General features: G+C 35.9%; 1 protein-coding gene across 2 annotated transcripts in view; it reads left to right on the forward strand.

Moving 5' to 3' along the window:
- LOC124865666 (collagen alpha-1(XIV) chain-like) overlaps positions 1-15,469 on the forward strand; it is a 189,246-nt gene that overhangs the window by 134,909 nt on the left and 38,868 nt on the right. For both annotated transcript variants that reach the window (XM_047360966.1, XM_047360967.1), the window contains exons 35-39: positions 2,907-2,984; positions 3,816-3,902; positions 6,064-6,117; positions 9,173-9,268; positions 10,902-10,955. In XM_047360966.1, coding sequence (XP_047216922.1) covers positions 2,907-2,984; positions 3,816-3,902; positions 6,064-6,117; positions 9,173-9,268; positions 10,902-10,955 — 369 coding nt within the window. The remainder of the gene's footprint in view (positions 1-2,906; positions 2,985-3,815; positions 3,903-6,063; positions 6,118-9,172; positions 9,269-10,901; positions 10,956-15,469) is intronic.

The raw sequence follows: 15,469 nt of genomic DNA on the forward strand, positions 1-15,469 counted from the left end.
TATTTAACCTATTTTACAAGGAATGAGCCCATTGAGATTCAAAACTGCCTTTCTTGCCAAGGCAGCATTTAATCAATAGAAGGTAGTGCAAAACTGCATAACTTTACATAGAAAAATATGAAAGCATGCATTGTGTTCAGCAAGCAATGGCTCACTACTCTAAAGCCTTCTTTCTCTGCATTTACAGCTGCAGGTATTTTAGATATGTCTCTACCAGCTTTATATTTATAGAGATATAGATATTTTTACCCATAGTTTTCTTTGCAAAATAACTCAACCTTAGTTTGATTAGATGGAGAGGATCTGTGAACATCAATTTTCTTAAGTACTGGAAAGATTCTCAATTGTATTTAGGTCTGGACCTGACTCATGAATATTCTGAACCATTCATTGTTGCTGTGGTATTAAATCAAAGGTCGCTGGTCTGCTGGAAGGTGGAAGTCTTTTGCACCTTCTAACAGGAGTTATTTCAGGATTCCCCTATATTTAACAGCTTCTCTGTTAGTGCTAGAGTAGAGACTTAATGGAGATGATGTGTTCAGGGTGATATGCAGTGTTAATTTTAAAGTTACATTTTAGTCTCATCTGACCAGAGCACTTTCTATAGATTTTGTGGTTCCTGTGTCCCTTGTATTGTGGAAAACTTTAAACAAGACTTCTCTGCGTTTTCTTTCAAAAATTGGTAGACCACTCTGCAGTTCATAAATCAGGATAGCAGAGTCCAAAGGTCAACTATCAGTCTTACAGATTTTCCCACATGAGCTGTGGATCTCTGTAGGTTTTTTAGAGTTACTGTGGGACTCTTGGCTAATTCTCTAATGAATGCTCTCCTTGCCTGGTCCCACTCTTTAGTAGTCAGCTAGTTAGTTCTTTATTTGCACAATAAAACACAATAAATTGTGTTTATACAACAGATCCTCAAGAAAATAAAGGGAATGTGCCGGTGAAATAATCTTACCACAACTAATTTGAAATTACAAGTGGATAAACTAAGCTACGTATTTGTAGGTTTGCAGTTGTGCAATACTCTTTCCATTTAACAATGGGTTAAACATTAAAATCTATATTGTTTGTTTAAGCTAAACCTACGTTAAACCTTTTCCCATAAATTTGTTCCTGACTTGGCTGATGTGCCTTGGTCTTCATGATGCTGTTTGGGCACTAATGTTCTGTCAAGTCCACATTTCATATTGTTTTTGGAAATCATGGATGTCGTGTCCTCCGGGTCAAAGAGGAAAAGAACTATCCGTATTGTTATCAGCGCAAAGTTTAAAAGCCAGCATCCGTGATGGTAAAGAGGTGTATTAGTCCTCATGGCATGGGTAACGTCAACATCTGTGAAGGCACCATTAATGCTAAAAGGTACATAACGTGTTGGAAGCAACATATGCTGCCATCCAAGCAACGTCTTTTCTGGGACGTCCCTGCTTATTTCAGCAAGACAATGCCAAGCCACATTCTGCACGTGTTACAACAGCTTGGCTTCATAGTGAAAGAGTGTGGTTACTAGACTAGCCTGTCTGGAGTCCAGATCTGTCTCCCATTAAAAATGTGTGGTGGATTATGAAGCATAAAATAGGACGGCGAAGAACTTGGACTGCTGAGCAGCTGCAGTTGTACACCAAGCAAGAATGGGAAAGATAAGATTTCCACCTACAAAGCTTCAACAAATAGTGTCCTCAGTTCCCAAACACTGATTGAGTGTTGTTAAAAGGAAAGGTGATGTAACACAGTGCTTTGTCGGAACACGTTGCAAACATCAAAAGCCAAATGAGTGAAATTGGGGAAAAAACAATAAGGTTTACCAGTTTGAACATTAAATATCTTGTCTTTATAGCATATGCATATTCATGTTGCATATAGGTTGAACAGCATTTGCAAATTGTATTCAGGTTTTATTTATGTTTTACACAAAGTCCCATCTTCATTAGAATTGAGGTTGTACGTTGGATGTACTGTAGTTGTGACATGACAAAATGTTTAGGGAGTAAATGCTTTTGAAAACACACATTAAATTAATATATGCCAAAACCCCAAAGGAATTACAAGAAATCTGGGTCTTTAGGTCTCAATTTCAGCTAAGCCTGACCAAAAATTACAGACTCATTTTAATCTAAAACCATTTATAATGTTGCCCAATGATGGAGCAAAATAAGACAATTACATCCAAATCAGCTCTTTATTCTACAGAAACTGGAAACAATGCTCAGATTACTTTAAATATACTTCATTTATTCTAATGGTATCTTCTTTCACTGTATTTGAACTAAATCTAGGAATACTAAGCAAAGTTTAAATTTTAATTTTACTAATGAATACCACTGGAACTCCCAGGCAGGAGGCCTTGAGAAAGACCAAATAAAAGATTTATGGATGGAGTGATATGAAGGTAGAGGCTATGAGAGAAGATACAGAACATATGGTTAGATGGAGACAGATAATTTGCTGTGGCAACCCTTGAAAGAGAAAAGTCTGAAGAAAAAGAAGAATACCACTGTTGATTTACACTGCATCATAGAGAAAAAACTGATTTCCATGTAAGTCTGCAGTCACGTATCAAAGCCTGCAATGTCTCATCTAGAATATATTTAAACTGTAAATATAAACCTATTACAGTCTGGTTAATCCCACAGCATCAGTTACTTGTATTACGTCTTTTTAAAGTCATCTTGTATTATAATGTAAACTGCTTTTCTTCTAAAACACTGTGCAATAGCCAACAATTTCAGTCGAATTTGCTTCCAAGACCTGATGGCTTTATTCTGGAGGGTGCCTCTTCTGAACATTGTCTCTAATAAACACTGTAAAAGGGCAGTTTATATGCAATGAAATCATCAAATCAAATTCCTTGCTAACTAAGCTTGCACTCTGTGTTGTGGTGGATGGGTGTGTGTGTGTGCTTACAGTTTCAGCTGCAGATGTTTGACATCATCTGCAGCACCTCTTGGGCCAGCAGAGATAAGTGCTGTGAGCTGCCAGCTTTGGTAAGAAACCAACACAAGGCTCTCAGACATACTTTTAAAATAAAATAAAAATTTAATTTGTTTTTCTCTTTCTTGTGTAATAAATTAATTTGCTGTCTGAAACAGACACAAATAATCCATGTTTTTATCCCCATTAAGATCAAACTCAAATGATGTCTGATTCCATTTAATGTGACTCACCTATGAATGAGCATGGTTAGCACAGCTAGCATTACTAAAACATCAATCTCCTGTGAGAAACTGAGAGATTTCCAACATCCTGCCAACATTTCCAAACTCAGAATGTTGTATAACACACAGATGCTAAAAGCTCAAAAGGATAACACTGAACCACTTAGCTTTACTTCATTTAGCCTTCCTGTTATCTGCTGAAACTCTTACTCTCTCTCACAGCCTGAATGGATTCCAGACATGTCTCAAGGTATTTCAATAGAAAAGAGTTTCCTTTTAAAAACAGCCCCTGTTTGAGTCTTCTTCTTCTTCAGTAAGTGTGTCCATACTGAGACGTGTTGTTAGTCCTCTGCCGGATAGGGATTAGGAATGGTAAAAGATTTAATTTTTTGAGTTTCCATCTGGCCTGTTACTGGTTAGGGAGAAACAAACTGAAATCCTTTCTAATAAACATAATTTTGTCTTGACTTTAGTTTATAATGTCAGACCATTGTAATCAGCTGTATCACTAGCTAAGGGTGTTAACCAAACTGTGCTGTACATTTGGATTTATTCAAACAACCAAGATTAGTTGGCATTTTCCCATAATTGGATTTGCTGGCAAGTTAAGGCATGTACTATCAATCTAAATCTTTGCTGTTTGTGTATGTGTGTATTCAGAGAGTGGAAGAGCAGTGTCCTCCCCTGCCTCATGCCTGTACCTGTTCCCAGGAGAGCAAAGGACCTCCAGGACCATCTGGACCCCCTGTAGGAATACCAGTTTACTCCTTTGATTTCATTACTCTTCCATGCTCCACACAGCAGTTAGCCTACCTGTAACTTTGTGTCTACTGTCCTGCAAAAAGTCTTGTTTTAGTGGATTCTGAATTTGAACACAGGGGGGGCAATTTAAGCAAAACATAACAGACTTCTGAAAACAGCAAAATGTAATGCTAATAAGGTCAAACTGTGTAGCTAGAGTAATCTATTAGGAATATTTCCTCTATAGAAGTCTTAGGTGTAAAGATGCCAGATGTCTTGAGAGAATTTGGAAGTTTGAAAGACATCCCTTTCAATTTTATACCATCACTAGGGGCACACAGCGCTTGCTTATTTTATATTTTAAGAGGTTGATGTCTCTGTAGAAAGAAATCTGCCTATGTTCAACAATTAGTAGATAAAGAAGAATTTATAGAGAAAATTCATTCCTAATTCTACCTACACAGTTTTCTGACAGTGTGTGACCTGTGATGCTGTCTTCAGAAACCCTTTTTTTTTTTTTTATTAAGATCAGCTATAAAACAGGTGTTACGCTCGTTACTCAAGTAAATGCTGCAATTGTAAGCCACACTCGTTTGATTCAGTAATCCAAGCAGCATGCTCTGAAAGTATGCATGGCCTGTGACTTCAGTGGATTGACTTGTATGATGTAGAAGGACAAAGTGATCTGTAATGTGGATGTTCTTGGTTGCATGATTTTTGTGAAATTATGATCTGAAAGAGGCTTACGATTAGATTTTAGGATCCAAAGCTTTCCAAAAGAATCTCATTTTAAATACAAGATTATTTGTTTTAGTTCTTCTGTCAGCAGTTATGTTTGTTTACATGTACAGAAATGGGAAATGCTTTACAGCTTTTATGTACTCATCTATAAGAAGGTAGGATATTTAGTTCATCTCTGACCAGTAATTGTGTGAAACCAACTTTCATTTGAACTAATATGAAAGAGGTGGCCGGTATAAGATGAAACATGTACTGTTTGAGCATTCCTCAAACAGCAGTAGATAAACTCTAAAATAAGTTGCCAGAGTGGAGGAAGGTAATTATCTTATTAAAAATTTAAAGATTTGGAGCTTAAGATTTACTGGCTGTATTGGAGTAACTATTTATCTTTCCTGGCTGGTATATTTTATCTTTGCTTACAATTCTGTATAGGAGCTGTGGAGTATGCATCAGTTTTAGATTGAAACACTAATTGCGGTCAGTTCTAATTATCACAGCTGAATATAATTGCACAAAGTACAACTCAGAGGTGACATACTGGGTTTAATTGTCAAAAATATGCAATCAAAACATGTCCAAAGCATAGAAAATAGCCATCATTAATAAAGCATATACGTTTGTTGTATTTAATATACAAAACCTAGAAACCTTTTTAATCTTCATCATATGGACTGATAATTTTCATTAACATTGCTTGATCATTTTCTTATTTTAAACAGCAGCAGAGCTCAGTTTTCTATACTTCACATTCTATTGATTGCCTCTATGTTGTCTGATTTGACCCAACACAGTTCAATACTCAACATTAGTCAACAATCAATCCAGCACATGGGAAAGGAGGTGTGCCCAACCTGCCATCTCTGTTTGTTAAACATTGGAAAGTGCCCATGCTGGCTTAGATCCAAGATGTAAATTCTATTTGACATCAAATTACTTAGACAATCATAGAGCTGTGCTTTTCTTTCATTAGTGGGGGCCTGCGTACAAATCCAAAAGTAATTATTTGTTTTATTCTTGCTGGAAGCTTATTTTGTTGTTTGTTTTTTTTTGCAGGTTTTGCTTCAAATGAAAGACTCATACTGTTTTGAAAATCCAAGCAGATGTGTTTTTTTATATTAATTCACCAATACACATTTGATTTACCTGTAGTATGCATGTAGTATGAAAACAAATTTTATTTGGATGGATGGATGGATGGATGGATGGATGGATGGATGACAATTTTACCTGTTTATAAGAAGATAGCATGGCTGTAAAATTTTTGTTGTGAAACTTTTGCTTTTATAATTACCTATGTGCTTTAAAAGCAGTGGTAAGGCCAATTAAGATTTTACATGTTTAATAATGTCAATATTTATAGGTTTTATGGTTCTAAAAAATGAAGCTATTTGCCTCTTAACCACCTTTCTTTTATCATGGGTTTCAGGGCGGACCCGGTGTACGGGGAGCCAGAGGAGACCGGGGGGAACCAGGAGTGACGGTTAGTGATGTGTACTCAAATTCTGGGACTTTTATTTTTCTGTAAAGGTTTCACCAGGAATTACTTCTCAACTCTTTCACACCAATGACAGAATTAGAAAACAGTAGTTTCTGCTCAGCTGGGAGTGCATTTCAGTTTGATTCACAACAAATGCTATCTCAAAGACCTTTACAAGACTAACAAGTCCAGTTACCCAAATATCTAAAATACAGTTTGGTCCAGATTCAACTGAAATCAATCCAATTTATTCCAATATAATTAAAATATACGCTGCTCAAATCATAATCATGCTGGATATCCATATTGGTTTTAAATGGGTAATTTGTTAGAAATAAAAGGATGCCACATCATTTGATGAAAAGGAAAATTATTAACCCACAGGGCTTCCGAATTCACTGAAATATTTAAACTTAAAAACTGATGCAGCATGCTGGTCCAATTTGCTGACATGTCATTGCAGCAACTCAGAATGTCACCAAGTAGTTTGTATTGTCCCCACTTGCTTGTATGCATGCCTGACAACGTCGGGGTATGCTCCTTATGAGATGTTGGATGGTGTCCAGGGCTATCTCCTCCCAGATCCTGACTAGGGCATCATTGAGATCCTGGACAGTCTGAGGTGCAACCTGGTGGCGTCAGATGGACCTAAACATGATGTCCCAGAGATGTTCTGTTGGATTTAGGTCAGGGGAGTGTTGAGGCCAGTCAATGGTATGAGGCTCACCATGAGACTGAGCATTAGGGAAGAACCTAGGACCCACTGCACCAGTGAAGGGTCTAACAATGGGTTTAAGGATTTCATCCCAATACCTAATGACAGTCAGGGTCCAGTGTTTATCCTGTACAGATCAGTGCGTCCCTCCATGGATACGCCTTCCCAGACCAACACAGAACCAGCACCAAACCGATCAGGCTGAAGAACGTTGCAGGTAGCATAATGTTCACTGCAGCTCCGCCAGACCTTTTAATGTCTGTTTTATGAGCTCAGAGTGAACCTGCTCTCATCTGTGAAAAGAACAGGGCACCAGTGCCAAACCTGCCAATTCTGGTGTTCTCTGGCGAATGCCAGTCGAGCTCCACGGTGCCGGGCAGTGAGCACAGGACCCTACTGTAGTCCAATTGACTGCATCAAGTCTTTCGTTCATTGTTTTAATTTAAAAGGTAAAATTAGAATCCACTTTCTTTGAATAAACCTAAATGTTAACGAGCAGAGCTTGGTGGTTATATTTGGTAAAGTCAGACAGAACACAGGTAAAATACCTGAGGTCAATTTAGCAAAAAACTATTTTTTTTTAAATATAACATAAGGTGGAAATAATTATGGCGTTGGCATTAAACTTTCATTAGTGTCTTATATTAGCAGTTACCATGACTGACATAACTAGTTGCCTATGTTTGTTCTTTCAAGAGTGTAGATCCTTACCTACACTCAGCTTTGCAGCAATGTATTCAGTCTTCCTGTTATCTGCTCAAAGTCTTGCTCTCTCTTCCTCTCTTATTTTCTTTGCTTCCATTATAATTCAGTTTGAAGCACCCCACTCAAATTGGCCAACCTTGAGTCTACCTCACTTAGCACCAGAGTCCATACCAACAAGTGTTGTTCACAGGACAACCTGGTGGCGTTTACTTTTGTGATTTCAATGAATGGAAAAAAGATGCAATTTTCTAGTTTTTGACCACTCTGTGTCTGATCAGGGCAGATCAACTTAAAATTGTCTGATTGAGGTCAGTAGTTAAATTCTCTTTGCATTTCTACTAAAATGCTAATTTGGTCATGCTATTTGATCTAAGTAGTAAAACATTGATTATCACCATCACTGTCTTAAAATTTGAAGAATTATCAAATAAAATTATGAAATAAATCTGAAACATCAAAAAGACATTTACAGCACAAACTGAGTTCACCTTGGTTAATTTATTTAATTTTGGTTTTGCATGAGACAACCTTCCCCACAAATGTGTCCTATTTTTATTTTCAATAACACATTGTAACATTATTATTACACAATTATATCCTAAAGGTAAACTTATGCTATATTCAACTGATTTTTACAATTAACCTAACATACATTTTAGCCTTTTGTTTTTGTTCCTTCTTCATTCTTGTACATCTGATCTGTGGTTTCTTAACGTTTTATTATGGATAAGAAACACATGAACCCAGAATATGCATGGTTGAACAGTAAAACAATAAACAGTCATAGATTGTTTTAACTACTGCTGCCACTGTACTGACATGCTACGAACACCACAAATCAGTTTTGGTTCGCATGAGCCTCTCTGTTCTGGCTGCCATTGCAGGAAAGCTGTCTGCACTTTTTACACTCTAATAAAAGGAAACTCCAACAGCAGTAAAAATCAGACTATAGATGGATGAAGTGTCCAAATTAAATTCCTCCTGTAGATCCCACCATAGAGGCAGCCAATAGAAGCAAAAAGACTCTAGATATCTAGACACAGTGTTTGTCAGAGGTTGTCTGTTACTCTTAATTCGCCTGTTTAATATTTTACTGAGTAGATGCAGCCTTCACAAAATAAATCACTCTTTTATTAAGCCATGTATAAGTAAAAAAAAACATCATTTGTTTTAGATTTAGATGGATAGAAAGATCTTTGACTGTTTTGATGTTGTTGATTTTACATATACCTAATTTAAAGGGCAAAAAAACCACTATATGAAATTATGTGGGGTAGAAGGAGCTTTTTATACCTCTGAACTCTGTGGATGAGCAGTATTGCGCATAGTCACAGAGCACAGAATAAAACTAACCAAGTTTGAAACATTTATTTCCTGACAATCAAACACAACATCACTGAAATTATCTGCTAAAACTATGTTATGGTGTCCTTTGCATATCTGGGCTCTTAATGTTTTACTGGGTGAAACCAGCTTAATACATTAATTTTGGTTTGTAAGTGTGAGACAGGTGTTAAAGGTTCTAATGTTCAATTGTTTTAGTCTTTATGCCTTATACCGACCTTACAGAACATCCCTGGCTAATTAATGTTTAGCTTCAGTTCATTTAATTTGAACTTTTTCTGTTTTTCTTCACAGGGACCACAGGGGCCTACTGGCGAAATTGGCCCATCTGGACCTCCAGGACCTCCCGGTCCTCAGGGACCCAGTGGAGTCTCTATTCAGGGACCCCCAGTAAGCCTGTGTTTCTGTAATCGTGCAAATCAAAGTATAATATCACATTTACTTTACCTAGAAAGGATAATGCACATTAAACACTTCATCATGTAAATGTGCCAGATTTAGCCATTTGTCTGCAGTCCCAAATATGTTGATGGTATAAAAAGATTAAAACATTAATCTACTAATTTTTTTTAGAAAATAATTAGAGGGACATTACACCATAGCTAAAAAACCACATGCAGCAGTCACAAATTTACATATGATTCCAGATTTTAATGTTTTCATCAGTAATGGATTTTGAAGATGCATTGTGCATTTTTTACAGACCTTGAAAAGAACATACACAGTTTATCAACACTGAGAACACCGTAGCTACAAAACACTGCGTGTTTTTGCCTGTTAATATACAACTTTGTCATCTGCATACATGTGACAAATAACATGAGGTGGACAAACATCAGGGAGGACAGTAATTTACTAATCAAAAAGCAGAGGGCCCAATATAAAACCATGAGTTACCCCATAGTTGCTCTAAACCCCTGTAGAAATATTGTTTTTCCCTGAAACATAGTTTTTTGTAACTCTCACATGCATTTCTCTATTTTATTGTATAAACTGAACATTTAAATTTTGTTTTACTTGGCAATATGGACCTCAAGGTAACGGTTCTCTTTAATTTAAAGGCCATGGCTGCAGCACTGGTATGTAATGTAGACTTAATATTTTACTAAAGAACAAAACATTTGTAAACCAAACTATAGAATATAATGAATTGAGTAGTATTTAAGTGCAAAATTATATGTTCAGAAAAAATAAAAAAAGCTTTTATTTTCCAAAACTTCTGATATTACTGGAGAAATTCTGATGGGTCTATAATTAGTAGGTGTGTCCACCCGATTTAAAAACTGGGGTAATAATTACTATTTTCAAAGCACTTGGAAATTGCCCATTTTTAAATGGACCAGTAGTTTAAGTCTATTTAAAAAGTTACCATTTCTACTCCAATACCCTTAATGACAAAAGTAGTCCAAGAAATGTCCAATATTTTCCTGTTTTTTAGTACTAAGAAGATAATATTTAATGAATAAATTGGAACAAGTAGTCCTCAAGCTGTGATACAAGTATGTTTGGCAACCTTTCAGGACCATTAATTCCTCAGAGGAAATTTGGGTCTCAACTATTTACGATGCAAACAAAAGTCTTTGCTTCAGTGCAGAAAAGTTCAAGAACTGTTGCACTCAATGTCCAGGCTAATTATTATAAATAATGCAAGCTCATAGCAATCTAGGTCTCTTAATTTAATGTACAACAAAATAACATGTTTACATATAGATATTGTACAGGTATTTAAGTGGGTGAAAGATTAATTTACATAAGTTTAAATAAATAGGTTTTACTGCAGCTGTCACTGGGTTCGAAATACCTGGCAGCCATATTGGGTTTTCAGATCAGGGTTGGTGAGAAACATTTGTCTTTCTCTCTTGGAATTGAGACTTCAGGGGTTTAACTATATTTTTATCTCATGTGAAACTTGGAACCTTCATTCCTTGCAAATGGATGTTTTTTTTTTTTTTCCTTTTATCTTTATCCTTGCATTAAAACCACATTTCCACTGGGTTATTTAGTGACAATGTTACCTTTTCAGGGTGCTCGTGGGGAAAAGGGAGAGAGAGGCGACAATGGACCAGCAGGACCTTTGGTAAGGACATCCATATTTTATAATACCAAGAAATATAATCTTCAAATCTATGTTGATATGCTCATGGACTCATTTATGCCTTAGTTCAGGGAGACCACTTGTGGGCCAAGCTACTACAAGTTCAAAAAGGCTATGAAAGGGCTTCAGTTTATGGGCATAATTACAACTTGTCTTCAGTCAGTTAGCAGTGTCTGCTTTACTTCTAAGAGTCATCTCCAGTACTTCTGTTTCTTGCCGTTCAGTTAGATGAAGAACTTTGCATTTTAAATAAGAGTTTAGGAAGAGAAGGAGAGCAAGGGCGTACTCCTTGACGGAGGAACATGAACGCTCAAACTGCACCATCTGCGTGTGTTGGAGTGGAGTTGTGCTGTTTTGTTGCTGACACACTTGCACATATACAGCAAGCAATCTACTGGAATCACTGAGATGTGAATAATTATTACTAACATCTTCATTATTGAGCAGTGAACCAATGAAAGTAATACTGAATTAATTTTATGGCCTTCTCCTAAGGAGCTCAAGACACCAGAAAAGATATAGTGAAAGTTTTAACAGCTCAGCATTAAAATGTTATATTGCATTTCATTGTGTTTTCTTCCTGCAAATTGTTAAGGATGTTAAAAACATCGACAACGATTTCCAAAATAGTTTTAGAATTCGTTGTCAATGGTCATCTCCTGCGCTGGAACTGAGACTATATGAATAAGACTATGCTATATGTCAAATTATTTTCATCACGTTAATATTATCAGCTGGAGATGCTTCCTCTGCTATACCTGTACCTCGGGAGCCTAACTTTTAATATGGCACCTCAACCCCTGGGCGTTTATTTACCATTTACATAGATGCAGTGAGGCAGACCAGTCTAATGCACAGGTTGGTTTAACCTCATACCACTTCTTTTGCACACAAATTAGATATTTTTGTCAAACTACTTAGTTTTATTTTAGGTTAGAACAAAATGTTTTACATTAAACTCTGATAGATTTCACCCAAACATCTTCTCAGTGTGATCTTAGTTTTTTGTAATTTTTGATGGAAAATGTTATGTGTGATTGTCTTCATATTCCAGATTTATGATTTTGTCTAAAATCCTTATAAAATTTTCATTTTAAACAATATCAGCTTGTTTGTATGTATTGTGTAGTGAAATAACAGTAACAGGTTTTTGGAAAAAATATTATTAGATCTCATTTTTGAAAATGAAAAATGGATTAATAGATAAAATGAGGTTTAATACATGCTTGTTCTATAAAATAACATAGGACTCGCTGGTATATTGTACTCATCATAAGTCATACACATTCTTTATTGGTGTGAATGTCAGATTGAATTTGGATTTTTAATGGTGCATCTGAACTACCGCTTTTGTTTTTTTTGTTTTTTTTTAGAACTGTTGTAATTATACAACAAACAACCTCAATGAAGTTTTACAAGTTTGGATTTATTGTGGATTTTGTATAACACACCCAGGATCAGGTTGATGCATAAAGGCTCAATATAGATACTTAATATAAACATCATTTTTGATGTGTATTTGTTATCATTGTTCTGGGTAAACACCAACTGATGTCCAGGTTTCAACCATCTAGTTGTTGATTTGAGGGGAATTTGAAGAATTTTGAGTACTAGTATCTCCTTCAGTGAAACAAGCCCCTGAGCATGATGGTACCACTACTATGCCAGAGAATGGTACAGCATTTTTAGGTTTGAAATCCTTACCTTAACTCAAACAGCTCAACCTTTGACTCCTTCTCACCATAAAACTTTACCCCAGAAGATATTTGGCCTGGCCATGTGGGCAGCTGTAAATTTCAGTACAGTTTAAGAGGTCAGTTTTGGAGAAGGTGCTTCAGTTTGGTCCGGGACACAGCATCTCCACACTTTGTGCTGCTCACTTTGGGTGGGCACAAGTAATGAAAACACGTCATTAAATATTAGAATATTACATCAGACCAAAAAAAAAAAACATTTTTTATACAGAAATGTGGGCTAAATGAAACGTTTGTTTAACACCTGCTTGAAGGTTGTATTTTTTAAAAGGTACTTTTAATCTGACAAACGTGCCTCATCAGAAAACACATCCTAATTTATTATAGGCTGTGCGCTGACGACAAATTTATTTCTGTAGTTTATCTGACAGAATTTTGAGTTTGTTTTCATAAAAGTGAAATTTAATTTGTTCAACATGAATCATAATTTCGTGGAAGAGCTAATACACTCTCAACAGCAACACCTCTGTATCTTTGAAGCCAACTGACTGAGTCTGACTGTAAGGTCGATGAGGAACAGCATTAGATGTACAATTTTTTTTTTTCATTCACTCATTTATATAAAAACAACAGTTAAACAGCAGGAACATGTAAAGATATCCTCGACTTATACCTTTGGTTGCACATCACCAAAGATGAAGTTGTGTAGCTCAGCTGGTTAAGGCAAAATGTAGCTAATCATGAGGTCCTGAGTTCATGTCTGGCTCATGTCATCATTTATAAATAAATGTTTACATGACAAACATTTACATATCTGAATATTTCATATATAATCCTATATTTTTGTAGGGGATATGTCATATATTTTATATATGACATATAATAATTTCACATATGACATTAGCTAATGAAGAGTAAACACTGACCTTAATTATGGATTGTTTTTTGTGTTTTGATAACTCCAAAACTACATTCATTCAGATTTTTTAAGCCAAAACCTATGCTATTGTTTTATATTTTTATAAACCTCTAAACTACAAATTTTGCCTTTCTTCCTTTTAACTTTCACAATAGATGACACCAGCTGTTGAAGGGAGTTAAATCATATAGAGTGGATCAGCTTGTTTTGGGTTTCTTACATCCACATTTAGTCACAGTAAACTGCTCCATAAGCAGCTGACAGTGTTAAGGGTTCTGGACTGAGGGACACAGCAGGCAGAGCAAAACTAAGCCATGTTAAAAACATTTTCTACGTTGCTGAACATGACTTGTTACAGTCAGTGCTCCAATCTGCTAGTCAGTGATAGTTTCAACCTGGGACATTGATGCACCTTCAGAGCTCACTGTTCTGTGGCAGGATTGTTATTTTTTCAGTGCCTTTTTCTATTGTTCCATGAAGTATTTCTACTGTGTCAGACATAAACTCTTTTGAGTCAAAATATTTTTGCTTTCACAACAAATGTATCAACTGAACTGAACAGGTGTTTCTGATATTGCTGATGGGCAGATAAACAGCTGTCAGCCAAAACACCTTGTTATGCTGTTGGAGATAATGATGTCTCTGATGACTGTATGCTATAACTTTTTAACATTTTTAGCTTGTGTTTGCTCTCCTTTACGTTTAAATCTATGACTATGTTTCACTAGCAGACAGTAACTCACCCTCACAATATTTTTCTACTTGTCTTGGTAATGTTTTTAAAAAAAGAAGTAAAATAAAAACTCCTCTCAAATAACAAATTGTCTCCTACAAGAGAGACACATCTTGATGGAGCACTATTGCTCTTTTAAATTATGTAATCCTATTAATAAAAGCCTGCAGTGCTATCCTGTGCTGCTTTGTGTTACTCGGTTACACAAGGCAGCACATCAAAATATATGAGAAACCAATAAGAATACCACAACCATGAAGCATCAATTGTCCCTGTCTTTTTTCCACTTCCTGTTTCCTTCTCTTTTCCTGCTGCAGTAAATCTAGTGTAACCTTGTCTCGAGCATCTTCTCCACCTTGGTTTCAATTTGACTGTGAAAAATGTAGCAGCGTGTGACAAAGAGAGTGTGCATTAGGGTGTGTGTTGGTCCTTCTCATTTTTCATTTTTGGTTGTTTTTATTAGTCTGCCTGTGTGTAATTTATCAGTTAATATGTTTTGCTATATGTGAAAAAGGGATGCAGGTGCAAGGTCTCCTTGTAGATATGGGGTGGATGTATGTGCTTTTGCACTCTTACTTTACTATCTTGCTCAACACTTAATTTTTAGAAAGTCTGAGCTGTGTGAGCTGGTGTGTGCCATTGTAGATTGATGTTTGTACATCAACCTGCAGCAGCTAGATCCCAATACTAATGTATCTGAATCAGCTGCACAGCTTCCTGCTCCAGTCCGTTTAGTGGCTTGTGTTTTTAGAAAGCACTTATGAAGTAATGATAAGTAAAAGGTTTGGTATTCTATCAAAATAATTGGTTAAATAATTATATTAGATAATGTACTCTTTTCAAAATAAGTCTATGCATGGAAAGCTGATTATATGACTCTAGTAAGTAGAATTTGCCATCTGGAGATTACTCAAAGCCATTTTAGGTTGATTATGTTTTATCAGTTTTTTAAGTGTCACTGGTCCAAATTGGTGATTATGCGGACCTATTGAACCAAATCAAGGGAATAATGTCATTTTTACTATGAGTATAATAACAACAAGATACAATTATTCAGTAATAATTTTTGAGTTTATATTGTAAAATATATCAATATATAAAGTATAATTTTAAGCGTTACTTCAGCATTTTTATGACTAAGAATCAAAAC

Source organism: Girardinichthys multiradiatus, chromosome 3 (genome assembly GCF_021462225.1).
Source record: "Girardinichthys multiradiatus isolate DD_20200921_A chromosome 3, DD_fGirMul_XY1, whole genome shotgun sequence".
NCBI classification, from domain to species: Eukaryota; Metazoa; Chordata; class Actinopteri; order Cyprinodontiformes; family Goodeidae; genus Girardinichthys; species Girardinichthys multiradiatus.